This window comes from Chelon labrosus, assembly GCF_963514085.1.
Source record: "Chelon labrosus genome assembly, chromosome: 11".
Lineage (NCBI taxonomy): Eukaryota > Metazoa > Chordata > Actinopteri > Mugiliformes > Mugilidae > Chelon > Chelon labrosus.
The window spans coordinates 18,185,683-18,198,944 of record NC_140344.1 but is presented as its reverse complement, the minus strand read 5'-3'; the positions used below and the strand labels follow the sequence as shown (position 1 = coordinate 18,198,944).

The 13,262-nt window shown below is 41.0% G+C and overlaps 3 protein-coding genes across 4 annotated transcripts; 2 read left to right on the top strand and 1 right to left on the bottom strand.

Annotated features, from left to right (window-relative positions):
* Positions 1-1,458: 1,458 nt before the first annotated feature.
* On the bottom strand, positions 1,459-2,608 carry LOC311496109 (dynein light chain roadblock-type 2; the record flags this gene model as incomplete). The annotated part of the gene is made up of 4 exons (XM_084555858.1): positions 1,459-1,817; positions 1,971-2,138; positions 2,217-2,292; positions 2,486-2,608. 4 exons carry the CDS (start codon positions 2,606-2,608, stop codon positions 1,774-1,776), a joined length of 411 nt encoding a protein of 136 aa, XP_084411984.1. The 3' UTR covers positions 1,459-1,773.
* Positions 2,587-5,960, top strand: psmd7 (proteasome 26S subunit, non-ATPase 7). The gene is made up of 8 exons (XM_084555857.1): positions 2,587-2,726; positions 3,143-3,234; positions 3,495-3,587; positions 3,685-3,782; positions 3,898-3,978; positions 4,098-4,189; positions 4,447-4,645; positions 5,274-5,960. The coding sequence occupies exons 1-8, from the start codon at positions 2,653-2,655 to the stop codon at positions 5,535-5,537; spliced, it is 993 nt and encodes a 330-aa protein (XP_084411983.1). The 5' UTR covers positions 2,587-2,652; the 3' UTR covers positions 5,538-5,960.
* A 964-nt stretch (positions 5,961-6,924) lies between these two features.
* On the top strand, positions 6,925-12,266 carry hprt1l (hypoxanthine phosphoribosyltransferase 1, like). Of its 2 annotated transcripts, none has more exons than XM_084555487.1 (9): positions 6,925-7,233; positions 7,515-7,621; positions 8,120-8,303; positions 8,523-8,588; positions 8,677-8,694; positions 8,880-8,962; positions 9,694-9,740; positions 10,219-10,295; positions 11,423-12,266. In XM_084555487.1, the coding sequence occupies exons 1-9, from the start codon at positions 7,216-7,218 to the stop codon at positions 11,468-11,470; spliced, it is 648 nt and encodes a 215-aa protein (XP_084411613.1). In that variant the 5' UTR covers positions 6,925-7,215; the 3' UTR covers positions 11,471-12,266. The 2 variants fall into 2 exon arrangements, with proteins under 2 accessions (XP_084411613.1, XP_084411614.1); XM_084555488.1 differs by having other exon boundaries at positions 6,931-7,262; positions 11,423-12,265.
* The last annotated feature ends 996 nt before the right edge of the window (positions 12,267-13,262 follow it).

Sequence of the window (13,262 nt, the reverse complement as noted above, 5' to 3'; positions counted from 1 at the left end):
AAATATGATGGATAAATGGCTCCATGAAGAAACGTCTGGTCACAGATACATCTGGATTACTGTAAATGCCACCTCACTGCATACATCACTCATGCAACCTGTAAAAATGATAGTAGTAGACGTAGTAATAGCAGAATAGCAGGCTTCTGGGGGAGTTGTGGAGTATTGTTGGTACACTATAGGGCCTTCATACTGGAGGTTTAAGAGAATAAGAATAAATAAGAAAAACCTTTATTTGTCCCACAATGGGGAAATTGCAGTTTGCAACAGCATGCAGAAATGACAGAGATAGAATAGATGACAGACATATTGCACAGACTGGTGTTATTACAACATAAGGTGTAATAATATTGCACATATATGGAGTGCTCATTGTGGAGCCTAACAGCAGCAGGAAGGAAAGACCTTCTGTATCTTTCCTTCACACATTGAGGGTGAAGCAGTCTGTCACTGAAGCTGCTCCTCAGCTCTGCCAGGTCACCGTGCAGGGGGCGGGACTCATCGTCCAGCATGGAGGACAGTTCAGCCAGAACTCTCCAGTCACCCACCTCCCCCACCGAGTCCAAGGGGGAGCCCAGGACAGAGCTGGACTTCCTGATGATCTTGGCTCCTATCATATTAAAATGTGCATAGATCATCCAAGATATACTTGTCATTGCAAAATTTGCCAAAGTGTATCCCCAGCAATAGTTGACTGGTTTGTCTGTCCTGACAGAGCACCCCTGGCTGCAGTGATTATGGAGATCGAAGTATATGATTCATTCATGGGTGAAGGGGGAACAGACAGCTCCCAAAACTGTTCCTACATGTGATAAAAGCCAAAGTGGAAAATAAATTTCATATACTCAAGATTGGTCCATTTTACTTGACTTCTTCCCCTCTGCATGTTGTACATTTATTCGTCAAAATTTTATTTGACACGCACAATTATGCACAACCACGTTTGATTTCTTTTAATTTTGCTGAGGACAAGTTACACGAAGTTTACAAATGATGATGATAACTGGATAAGTTGCAGCTCCAATACAAATACAAAGTCCACAAACGTTCAGCATGACACTAATCAAGCAACATGAGTGAACACACCTGTATGTAGATGGAAATTGTATGAAATCTTCATTGACTATATGGTGTACTCCAGTTGTTTACATTTTGAATTATGTATTTACTGACAAGGTCATTTCTCTGTAATCATTACATTCACAATTGATAATTTATTTGCGGTTTCTGTTGCTTAAAAGTAACTTTACATTAGTAATATTTTGAAAGCAGGGCTTATAATAGAGTATTTCAACACTGTGACTTCTTCGGCCTCAAGTGATCGCTTACGGTAACTGTAATGACTCCAAAGGACTCAAACCACTCCAAAATAAAATAAAACCACTCCAAAATAAAACGGCTCAGTATAATACTGAGCCGTCTTATAAAGCCATCTTGAACTTTTCACACAATATTTAATTGTTCACTTGTATGACACTAGTACATCCGTACTTGTTATTTTTGTCCACTATCATCTATCTCTACATTAATAGAATAAACGGCAAGCATCTAAGAAGTATTGTATAATGACCAGCAGCTTTTTATTTCACATACTTATTTTGCATCAACACATAAAATGACAGAAACACACAGGGTTAAATAAACTTGAGTTCATGGTAGACAAAGAGGAACTGTGTAGTACATGCAGCAACAGAACACAGTGAAAAAAAATCCCTCTCCCAGATAAAGCAGTGCCATGTGACAAAGCCTGACTCTCACGGAAATGTCTGGCAGCTATTCACATGGGTTCTGGATGACTATCAGCAGAAAGTTGCTCTCTGCAGAGATAAGAGAGATAAGACATAAAAATGCAGTAAAAAACAGCAGAGCCAAATTTGCTGGGTTTTTTTTCTATGTCTTTTCAGCTGTTGTCTGAGACCATATGAGGTGTTTGCATCAGGGATAATTAATAACAACTACTGCACACTCACCTGGTGCAACCATGATCTCGTGTTTCTTGGAGCGTATGCGGAGGAAGGTGAGGTCATTCTGAGGGTCGACATCTCTGACTGTGCTCCTGGCCATCATGGCGAGGTGGCGGAGATGTCCTGCATACTGAGCGGTGGTGGAGTTATCTAAAGTTGTTCTGATGGGGATACCTTAAAAGATAAGACATCAACTATTGACAACTGGCTGTGCTGTAAACACCTTTTTGTTTGTTTGTTTGCTTCACTTACCCTCTGCATTGACAACTATTGTCCCAATCACACCTTTATGGGATTCAATCCTCTTCAGTGTTTCCTCAACTTCAGCCTGTTGGAACAATAATATTAACCATATTATATATTAAATATGGATTCACAGAGTAATTAACAGCACTGTTGGTAGCACTAGAGATCAACAGCTAACCGTTAGCAAGTACTACAGTTAAGTAATTAAAATCTAAACTATAAACACTGTTATCATTAAGTTTTACATTAATTAATAACAATATACATTTAATTACCATTTTGCCTATGAGAAGGTCCTTGCGACAACTTTCCGGTCTCTTTCTCTCCGCGTCTCTCTTGTTGCCAAGAGAAACGGAAGCGACGTCAGACGCAAGCGGAAGTGTAAGCGTAGCCGTCATTGTGTGGAGGTGGGTTGTGTGTGCTGTTTATCTTCACTGCAAAAATGCCGGAGTTAGCGGTGGAAAATGTGGTCGTTCATCCCCTTGTGTTGCTCAGCGTGGTGGATCATTTTAACAGGTACGTTGGCTCAGTGTCTGTGTTTGCCCTTTACACAAAATTAAAGTTAAATTTTGTTGAAACGTAACGCTGTTGCTACGCTAAGCTAATGTTAGCCCTGCTGAGTCAGAGCCCGTTAGCTAGTTAGCTCTGTGAAAATGTTAGCTAACAATATGAGTTAAATTGTTAAATGAATCAGTAACATAGCGGAATTGATTAGCAGTCGTGTTCACATGTACTTACACACGAATGGCACGGTTTTGTCATTGATTTCATTCACGGAGGAAAACCTAAAGACGTGGGCATTGACGCTAGCTTAGCTTACAGCCTAGCTAATGACTTGGTCTGTGTTTATAAAGCATGGCGTTCAATTTTGACAACACTGTGACAAACTAACAACTTAACTTGTACTGTGTGTTTGACTTTTTGTTCTACAGGATAGGAAAAGTTGGGAACCAGAAACGAGTGGTTGGTGTCCTCCTGGGATCATGGCATAAAAAAGTTCTTGACGTCTCTAATAGTTTTGCAGGTATGAGTCATGGTGACAGCGTCCGGGACACTTGAGAAGGACAGATTCAATATATACTGTCATAAAAGAAAGTGGCCTATAGTTATAGTCCCCCAAACATATTTGGGGTTCATTCATTCAGGAGGAAGTTATTACCCAACTGAGTAGGACCTAGCCCTAATTAGTAATACATAGGTTTTGTAATATCAGTTCAAATATAAGATATTTAAATATTTATAAAGATGTTCCTGTGGGTCATTCTTTAACTCATTACCTTTCAGTGCCATTTGATGAGGATGACAGGGACGACTCAGTGTGGTTCCTGGATCACGACTACTTGGAGAACATGTACGGCATGTTTAAGAAAGTTAACGGTAAGGAAGTTAATTTGTTTACTGAATTAAAGCATGTTTTCGTTAGCTGTCACCCTGATATCATAATGGTGAATTAACTTTATTTCTTGGTTTTCAGCCAGAGAAAGGATAGTCGGGTGGTACCACACGGGACCCAAGTTGCATAAGAATGACATTGCCATCAATGAGCTCATCAAGCAGTACTGTACCAATTCGGTATGTAGCTGCTTTGCACTTTTCCTCATCTTAATGATGTTTGTGTAGCATCTCACTGTAATCATGTTCATGCTAGTGACTGACTAATGCATATGCATCCCTTTTATCCTAATAGGTGTTAGTCATTATAGATGTAAAGCCCAAAGATCTTGGTCTGCCCACAGAAGCATACATCTCTGTGGAAGAAATACATGATGTAAGTGACTCACAGCAAAGCAAGTGGAAAATATTAACTGCAGTTTGTTATTGTAAACACATAATGGGTTTGATCTGTGTTGGATTTTATCGTTGACACGGGCACTTTACTATTTGTAGGATGGCACTCCAACGTCCAAGACATTTGAACACGTCACCAGTGAGATTGGAGCTGAAGAAGCTGAGGAAGTGGGAGTGGAGCACCTGCTGAGGTATTAAACAAGCTTCTGATTCACACACATTAGAGCCACACGGATCATCACATTTTAAAGATATTAGTTGCTAAAATAAATAGTTGTGTTTACAGCACAGACATTGAAATATGTACTATTTTGCTACAATCACCAAAGTACAAACACAAAGAAGTAGAATTAACCCACAAATGGCTGCACTTGTTTACTTTAGTGAGCCAAGGAAAGCACACATACCCATCTCTGCGCACTTTTCATCTACTGTTTCTTGACTACAGAGACATCAAGGATACCACAGTTGGCACTCTGTCACAACGCATCACAAACCAGGTCCATGGCCTGAAGGGACTCAACTCAAAGCTGTTGGACATCCGCTCTTACCTAGAGAGGGTGACTGCAGGCAAACTTCCCATCAACCACCAGATCATCTACCAGCTGCAGGATGTCTTCAACCTCCTGCCAGACGTAAATCTACTGGTAAGTTGTTCATGTTTGTGATCCATTAAATTGATGTTAATTTGTTGCTGTCATTTTATGGACATGTGTCTTTTTAAAAATGGTAAGAAAGCCAATTTCACATTTTTCTAGTTTCACTATTTAATGCTTTGAGGAGACGATTTTTAGAAAAAAAATCAAACTGCTGGAAGTACCCATTATTATAATTTTTATTGTTAGAATGTAATACAACAGGATTACAGCTACAATGAATAAAAGATGTGTAGAGAAAAACAAAAGATCACACTTCCTACTGACCTGCAGCGTCGCCTTTAATCCACTGGAGGACACAGATGAGTCTGAACTGATGTGTAGTGAGATCCAAATTAAACTGTGATGAATTTAAAAATCTTAAATTAAAAGTTACATCTTTGTGCCTTCTTGTTATGGTTTTCTTTCATTTTAAACATTAGCTGTCAGATATTTTCAGTTTCTTTGCATAAGAGTGCCACAGAAATCAGTTTATCTATTTTATTCTACTATGTACAATAAAGATTTGTATTTAGTTTTTCAACTACAGATTCTGTGTTGATTTAATATATGAATATGGTGCACGCTGTTATATTACCATAACTTCCTGTCTTACTACATCTAACTGGTTTTATTGCAGGAGTTCACTAAAGCCTTCTACCTAAAGACCAACGACCAGATGCTGGTGGTGTACCTGGCCTCGCTCATACGCTCTGTGGTGGCTCTGCACAACCTGATCAACAACAAGATTTCCAACCGAGACGCAGAAAAGAAGGAAGGACAGGAAAAAGAGGAAGGCAAAAAGGAGAAGAAAGACGACAAAGAGAAAAAAGATGAGAAAGACAAAGACAAGGAAAAGGAGAAAGCAGATGGTGCCAAGAAAGACGAAAAGAAGAAGAAATAAGTGTTCTTCTGTGGTCTTCTCTCAGATCTCACCATCTTCATCTGGAAGGTGCTCTACTTTCTGCCCACGTTCACATCCCAGTATGTGGGTCTCAGGCTAAAAGTAGGACTCTATATAGGGAATGGTGTCATCTGAGATTTATCCTTGAGGTCACGAACGACACTCACAAAGACTGTTATTATCGTATATAGAGATGATGACGTTTGCCCTTCTGTGTTCAGGACTGTGAGAACATGTTTATGCGGTTTTCACAGTTGCCATGCTCCTGGTGTTTTACAACACCTGCTTTTTTTGTAAAATGGAGGAAGAAAATGTTTTGTTTCTGTACCACTCATTAAATTGGGATCATATAAAATAAAATTGCAGTTTTCATTTTTCCTTATGTTGTCTTTTCAAATTTGAAAATAAAACAATTATTTTTTTTTGCACATGTACTGATAAATGTTTGTTTATTCTGTTATTGTTACTTGTATGCTTTTATAGTTCTTGCTGTCATTTTTGGAATTATCGATAAGTTGACTTGGACACGTTTAATGTGGTCGGTTAAGGACTTGGAAGTGAAATGAGGATAACGTCTGCTTCTTGCAAACGTGAGATGTAGTGCAACTCCAAACCTCAGATGTGCAAAGTCAGGATGAGGTAATGAGTGACAGTACAGAAACAACACTACAAGTATTCCACTTAAAATGGCACAAAATGTAGCATGAAAATTTCTTCATTTGAGAATTCAAAATCACATTTTTTTGTGAATGTGATGCAGAAAAAACTATTAACACTCGGGTTCTCTTCTGACAAAGGTATAAAATTTAAAAACTGGGCCCAGAGAGTGTTTAATTTTTTTGTTTTGTGAAATCATCCCTAACAAAGGTTGAAGTGCTCAGTGGAAAATTCTTGTGAAATTAAAATAACATGACTGAACATGTTGATCAAGTCACAGCAGGACAAACTCGAGTTAATTAATTATGGCTGCATTCCATTTAGGAGATTCCGCGTTATACCGTGCTCTCAGGTTAACCGTCACACCTACTTGGATATTTAATGGCACTGAGCCATTACTACTACACGCGCTTACTTTGACAGAGTGAGCGTCAACAGCTGGATAGCACACATTAAATAAGATGCCATGAAATGACAGTAAATTTCATACTTTAAAATTACTATTATTAGAATTAAACGTTATTAAACCCCCCGAGTACATGTTTAAAGCCACTACAGTGCATATGCTGCATGCAAACACAGTACTGCGCGGAGCTCTAAGAGAGAAGAGGAGAGGAACTATCACCGGTTATATTTTTAAAACTGCGTCATCTGCAGCTTCTCTCTGCGCCGCCGCCACAGTCACCAAAACACTGAGCAGCAGCAGTAGCGGTAGTAGTGACCAGTATAGCGCGTTTAAAGCCCGGGTTGTCGCAGACAAATCAGATTATTGGGAAGGTAAACTGGATTCTGACGTAAAAGGCTTAAAGCCCCGGCAGAGGAGGCGTCGCGCGTGCTGCCTGCTCGTGCTCGCTCGCTGTCAGAAGCAGTCGGGAGAGGAGCTCGTGCAACCTCTAGTCAACAAACCCACCCCCATCTCACCCCACCACCACCGCCTCCACCTCCACCTCCACTCTCAGGAACTGAGCATGACTGCTCAGTTATTTCCCCGCGACTGAACGCAACGCACGACCCGGGTAACATGGCTTCGTATCTGGAGGTGAGTGTGTGGAGCCGCTGCATAGCCAGGTTCGTTGCATGCATGCTGATAACTTGTTCACTTGTCGGGGTGTGGCTGCGGCGCACCGTGGGCCTGTTTTGATTGAGAGCAAGATGCACCAGCTCTCCAGTGGGAATGCTTTTAACTTTGATGCCCGTTTACCTCCCGGCTGTGTCCTCAGATAGGTGTGATTAAACAGGTGGTTGAGAGGCTCAGCGTTGCCAGGGCGCGAGATCAGAGCTTATCTGTCAGTGCCAAACGTTTTCTTTCTCTCCTTACAGATTGCCGATGATGAGAAAGGCCACGAGCTGGACCTTTTCTGCGTTCCCAGACACTATGAGAACGATTTGGACAAGGTGATCATCCCCCACGGGCTCATCATGGACAGGTGAAACAATCCACCACTGCACCCACATTGGAAATGATATGTCTGTGAAGATGCAGGTCATTGAATATCCAAGTTGTCTTCGTTTTGCTTTTGCTCTTGGTTACCTTGACATCTTGTAACAGGACAAACACTGGTGTATTAATGATGGCAGCTTCCACTAAGAGGAGGTCCTGCAATTGTTAATGCTGGTTCACTCACTGTCATGGCTCACTTGGACAGTGACAATGAACTGAGTCATGCTTTTCCTGCTGCGACAAGTCAGATTATCTGTACTGAAAATTGTCTAAAAACCGCAGTGCACTAGTCAAAACATTTCCCACATTCAGAAGTGTATTTGAATATGAATTTTGAAAGGGAGAGTGCAGTGCAGTGCAGTGAAATGCAAGCTAAGCAATTACATTTAAGTGCAATGTCATGCCAAGGATCTCCCCCCAACCACCACCTTTAAGAACCACCCTGCACTGTGATTTATGATGCGTTTCTCCCCATCTGACGCAGGACGGAGCGCCTGGCCCGCGACATAATCCGGGACATGGGGGGACACCACATCGTGGCTCTGTGTGTGCTGAAAGGGGGCTACAAGTTCTTCGCTGACCTCCTGGACTACATTAAAGCACTGAACCAGAACAGCGATAAATCAGTCCCGCTGACAGTGGATTTCATTCGGGTGAAGAGCTACTGTGTAAGCTCCCTTCCTCGTTTCATTTCCAGCAACCACTTGTGCTGATGCGAGGCGTTTGATATACTGTAGCGGGTGGCAAACACTAATGGGAATAATCTCGTTAAATCAGAAATGGGCCACTGCAGTGCTCACAGCGGGGAGGTTCTGGGTGCAGCCATTTTGGAAATGTCATGTGGATTTGTGCTGATTTCAGTGTTGTCTCTTCTTTGTGTCTGCCAGAATGATAAGTCAACGAACAACGTCAAAGTCATAGGAGGAGATGAGCTGTCCAGTCTCGCAGGCAAGGTTGGTCTCCTGGCGTCTGTCAGACTGAAACACATACACCGTCTTTTGCAGAGGCCTGTCTCATGAACTCTTCTTTTTATTTTTGCAGAATGTTTTGATTGTTGAGGTAAGAACTTTTTATTTGGCACCAGAGACTGATGTGGATGAAGTCTGATTCTATTCTTGTCTTTGCATCTATAAATATAACCAACTAAAGTGGCAGTTATTTAAGTCATGGTTGATTTGGCAACACCTGTAGTCACTGGGACGTTCTTCCTGTCTGTGCCTCTGCTTTAATGTGAACGCTAAAAGGATATTGTGGAGACAGGAAGGACGATGCAGACGCTGCTTTCCCTGCTGAATGAATGCCGTCCCAAGATGGTTAAAGTTGTAAGGTAGGCACCATCGCATCCAGGTTGCAGAGCAGACGGCCGAATTACAAACCTCTGCTGATACTGACTGTGTGTCTTTGGAGTGAGAGAGGGGGAGAGAGAGAGTGCATCTAATAGTGCTCTTAGCTAATGGACACTCTCCTTTAGGACTGTATTAGGGATGCAATGCGACGGAGGGACGGAGCAGCTTAAGAGTTAATCTGCCGTACTATTAACTGCACTGTGGAGGTAGAGGCTGTTTCTGTGATGTGTCCCTGATAGATGGTTAAAACAAGGAACATGACCATGAGACATGTCGTTTGTCTTAGTAAATCAAGCCATTCAGACTGTTCCTGTTTCTAGCTCACGTTTTGCAATAACTGCTTTTGACTTGTGTGCTGCTCCCCCAATACAGTACAGATGAATTATATATAAATAAAACAAATGTCTGTCCTCATTCAGATTGAGAAACAAATTCAGTTTGTTGACGTGGAGGCTCTGTTTACTGGTCACCACCTAGCGGAGTGTGTAAATTAAACTCCACACAAAGAGGTAGATCTTGAAATGTGAGTAGGCATTTGTTTGAGCAGGATGCTGTGCAGGTGCACCAAGACGACCGATGCCATCTGTCAGGATTAAAACCTGTGCTGAAAAGGGTGCTTGGACAGCAGCCGTTTGTCTTTGACGTGTTCATTTCTCCTTAAAGGCCACTCTGTGTGTTTACATGTCTTGTATTTCCTTGCTTGTCATTCCAGCCTTCTGGTGAAGAGGACCCCGAGGAGTTCAGGGTACAGACCAGACTGTGAGCATCTCTTTACTCACTTTGACGTGTTATTTGCGTGGGAATGAACACTTTATGCCTTTCACTCACATGCGTCTTGTTCTTTGAAGGCCTAGTGAAGCAGGATTAATATTAATTTCAGGGAAATCTACTCTAAAAGTAGCTGAGCCGGGCACTTATGTGTACTAATGCAAGCCTGATAACCCCCCCGCTCACGCTGTGTCTGATTATGTAATGCTTTTAGGTTTGAGTTGGATAATCTCGTTAAGATTGTCCCTGAAGGACAGCTGTTACTGTAAGTGTTTTGACTTTCCGCTATGCAGCACTGAAAACACAAGTGCAACCTCACAGAGGCAGTGAAAGAACAGTGTCTGTAAGTTAGTTTCTACTCTACACAGCCTGTTACAGTAAAGAGTTTTCACTGTTCCACTGCTCTTAAAAGTCGCCAGTGTTTTCTTTACGTTACGTGCACTGATGGGTATCTGTGTATTTGTTTCAGACATTGGTTTTGAGGTACCTGATGCCTTTCTGGTGGGTTACGCTTTGGACTACAATGAGTACTTCAGAGATCTCAGTGTAAGTGTTTCTGGAGGTGATTACCTTATTATAACTGCATACATTCACATAGTTGCTTGTTACTATACAAACACAAAATTCATTAGTGTATAAGCTGAAAATGTTGAAATTATTTAGTCACAATTACAGTGTAAATATATTTTACACTCAAAAGCCGGCTCGTAATTAGTGAGCAGTAATAATAAACTACTCATGTTCTGTAGCATTTGGTACAATTATGCATCGGACATCATATTTATGAAAACCAGCCTCCTTCACAGAGGACATAATATGCTGATCAGCCACAACATTAATGACAATTCAGTGTTCTGCTGGGAAACTTTTGGACCTGGCATTCATTGGTGTGGATGTTACTTAGACATGTACCACCCACCCAGACCAGACCAGGCACCCCCACCCCATAGCAATGACACTCCTTGATGACAGCAGCCATCCCCAGCAGGATGCAGCCTGACACAGACACACACACAAAAACGGTTTAGGAACAACTAAAAAAACATGAAAAACAGCACAAGGTGTTGACCTGACCTCCTAATTCACTAGATCCCAAACTGATCAAGTATCTGTGGGATGATCCACAGAGGCCCCTCCCCTCAACCCATAGGACCCAAAGGTCCCCACTAACAACATCCTGTTGCCAGACACCACAGGACACCCTCAGAAGGCCCATGTTCATTCTCTGATGAGTCGTAACTGTTCTGGAGGCACAAGGGAGACCTACACAATACTAGGCAGGCGGTCATAATGTTATGCCTAATCGGTGTGTACTTGTCACAGTAGGAAAAGCAGAGGTGTAAATAATAAAATGAATGTTGACTGAAGTCAAAGCAGCTGTTTCAGTGCAGTGGTGTTATGCATGTGCACTGTCGTGATTTAAATGGAACATTTGAATAGAATAACATGTTTTTCTATCTTGATGTCACCTGTGAAGGATGCTTATTCTGGTGGGGAAAAAAAATGCAAAATTCTCCTTAAATTATTCAAATCTATTCTTATAGTCTAATATAGACCATTGACTGTAGATAAAAATAGACAAACAGATTTTAAGATTGACTTTTGAAATAGCAGAAAGGCATCACACATAGCTTCCCTGTCCACAAATGTATCTGTCTTTTATTCTTCTGCAGCACATCTGTATACTGAATGATCAAGCCAAGGAGAAGTACAAAGTGTGAGTGGATAAAGTGCTGCAGTGGTGATGTCTGAATCACTGAAGACTAGGACCACTGTGATGACCCTCCTTAGCTTTGCTGTGTTTTGAATCTTATTTATTTTTCTACCTGAGAATCCACAAAAAAAAAAAAAAAAGTGACTCGTGGGTTGGAGCAAACTTCAAGAGGAATATTTTGTTTCGCCCTCATGGACAAGTGGGATTACATGGGATGTACATTATGAAAATTTGGGTTCTTAAATTTAAATTTATTTAGCTTATTTATGTGTTTAGCCATGTAAATTGTACTTCTTCTGTTGGAAATGGAGATGAAGAATGTCATTAATTTGCTCGAGCTTATCTAATCACACGTCTCGCTGTTTTATGTTCAGTGAGCGGTCAGGTGTTGGAAGCCTTTAGTTTGTATATGTTTGTGTTTGTTCATAATACTAATACACCATATCTTCTTATTATGCCATAAAATTATTTGTAATGTACTGTATGTTTTATTTAATACCCAATGTTGTCATCTGGGACCTGTTTACAGCTATACAATTTCTGTTGAAGCCTTGAATCCTGTTTTCTTTTCTGTTGCACCTTTTCAGTTTCCCCAGAAGAGGGAGTAACTTCGGCAGACGTTTTAAAAAAAAAATTAATTTTACATTCATGCTGTAATCCTTGTGATGCCATGTGACACAGTTTACAAGCAAAAGCATCATCACCACCAAAGTCAGTTCTTTCTCCACTAACCAGCTAACTCATATAGCATTAGCGTATCTTTTGTATATTATATCTATCTTGAGACCTTTTGTTTGACTTGCATGACTGCACAACAGGCAGAATTGTTTTATTTAACAGACTGTAAGCAACCTTATGTTGCACTAATGCTTATTACTTTTTATAGGCTACACACGGCAAGAAAAATCTGGATTTACCAGGTTTAGTCCTTAAAATTTTGTTCTGCAGAATGTTTCCAGCACGGGCCCCACTTCAGTCTACATCTGTGGCATATAATGACTGTGCAACCAGGTTCTCCAAGTTTTCTCAAGAAGTTAATCAATCTAACATCTGAAGAAAGAATGAAGAGTGAAGAACTTCAGCAGCATCTGTCTGTACCTCATCGGACCGACTTCATCCTCTCACTGGATCTCACTGGATGCATGCATTGAGGCCAGTGCCACTCAGGCTGGGCTACAGCTCATTCTGCTTATCTGAATGTGAAGAAGCTGCAGTGATCTGTGTACTTATTTTATTTCTTTTTTTTTTCATCTTTGAATGCTGTAAACATAAGTTCTCAAATACCGTCTCAAAGTATTTGCTATTAGGCTGTGAGGTGATGACATGATTCAGCATAAACCCCTGAATGATGCATAACGTTATAGGCTACTGCAGTAACTGCTCTGAAATTGGCACGATCTGACTGTTCTGCACCTTCCTTACAAAGGAAAGTCACCGGCCAGGGTGCAACAGTCAGTGTTCCGAAATAGCCATGGCAGTGCATTAATTTCTGTAATGAATTAAAACTTAATTGAAGAATATAGGATAATAAACATAAAGACATACATTTCAGGTGTAGCTATATCCCATCACCCATCGATGAGGTGTCCGGTTGCAGGGAAACAAGCCCAGTGGTACTGGTGAGGTGCAATGTTTTTATACCTTCGTGCAAGGTAAAAATAATATGATGTGGGTCAGTAGTTTGTGTGTATGTACACCATTCAGCTATAACATCATGCCAACTAACAGGTCAAGTGAATAACACTGATTATATTGTTACCATAGTGTCAAGTGAACACTTTTTTCCTCAGAGTTGCTGT

What these genes read in the sequence shown, in the direction of transcription:
- psmd7 (XM_084555857.1), top strand. Translation starts at nt 2,653, where the DNA reads ATGCCGGAGTTAGCGGTGGAAAATGTGGTCGTTCATCCCCTTGTGTTG. An exon ending in AGCAGTACTGTACCAATTCG is followed by an intron (nt 3,783 to 3,897) that starts GTATGTAGCTGC and finishes TTATCCTAATAG; the next exon opens with GTGTTAGTCATTATAGATGT. An exon ending in TGCCAGACGTAAATCTACTG is followed by an intron (nt 4,646 to 5,273) that starts GTAAGTTGTTCA and finishes GTTTTATTGCAG; the next exon opens with GAGTTCACTAAAGCCTTCTA.
- hprt1l (XM_084555487.1), top strand. An exon ending in TTCAGGGTACAGACCAGACT is followed by an intron (nt 9,741 to 10,218) that starts GTGAGCATCTCT and finishes TATTTGTTTCAG; the next exon opens with ACATTGGTTTTGAGGTACCT. An exon ending in AGTACTTCAGAGATCTCAGT is followed by an intron (nt 10,296 to 11,422) that starts GTAAGTGTTTCT and finishes ATTCTTCTGCAG; the next exon opens with CACATCTGTATACTGAATGA.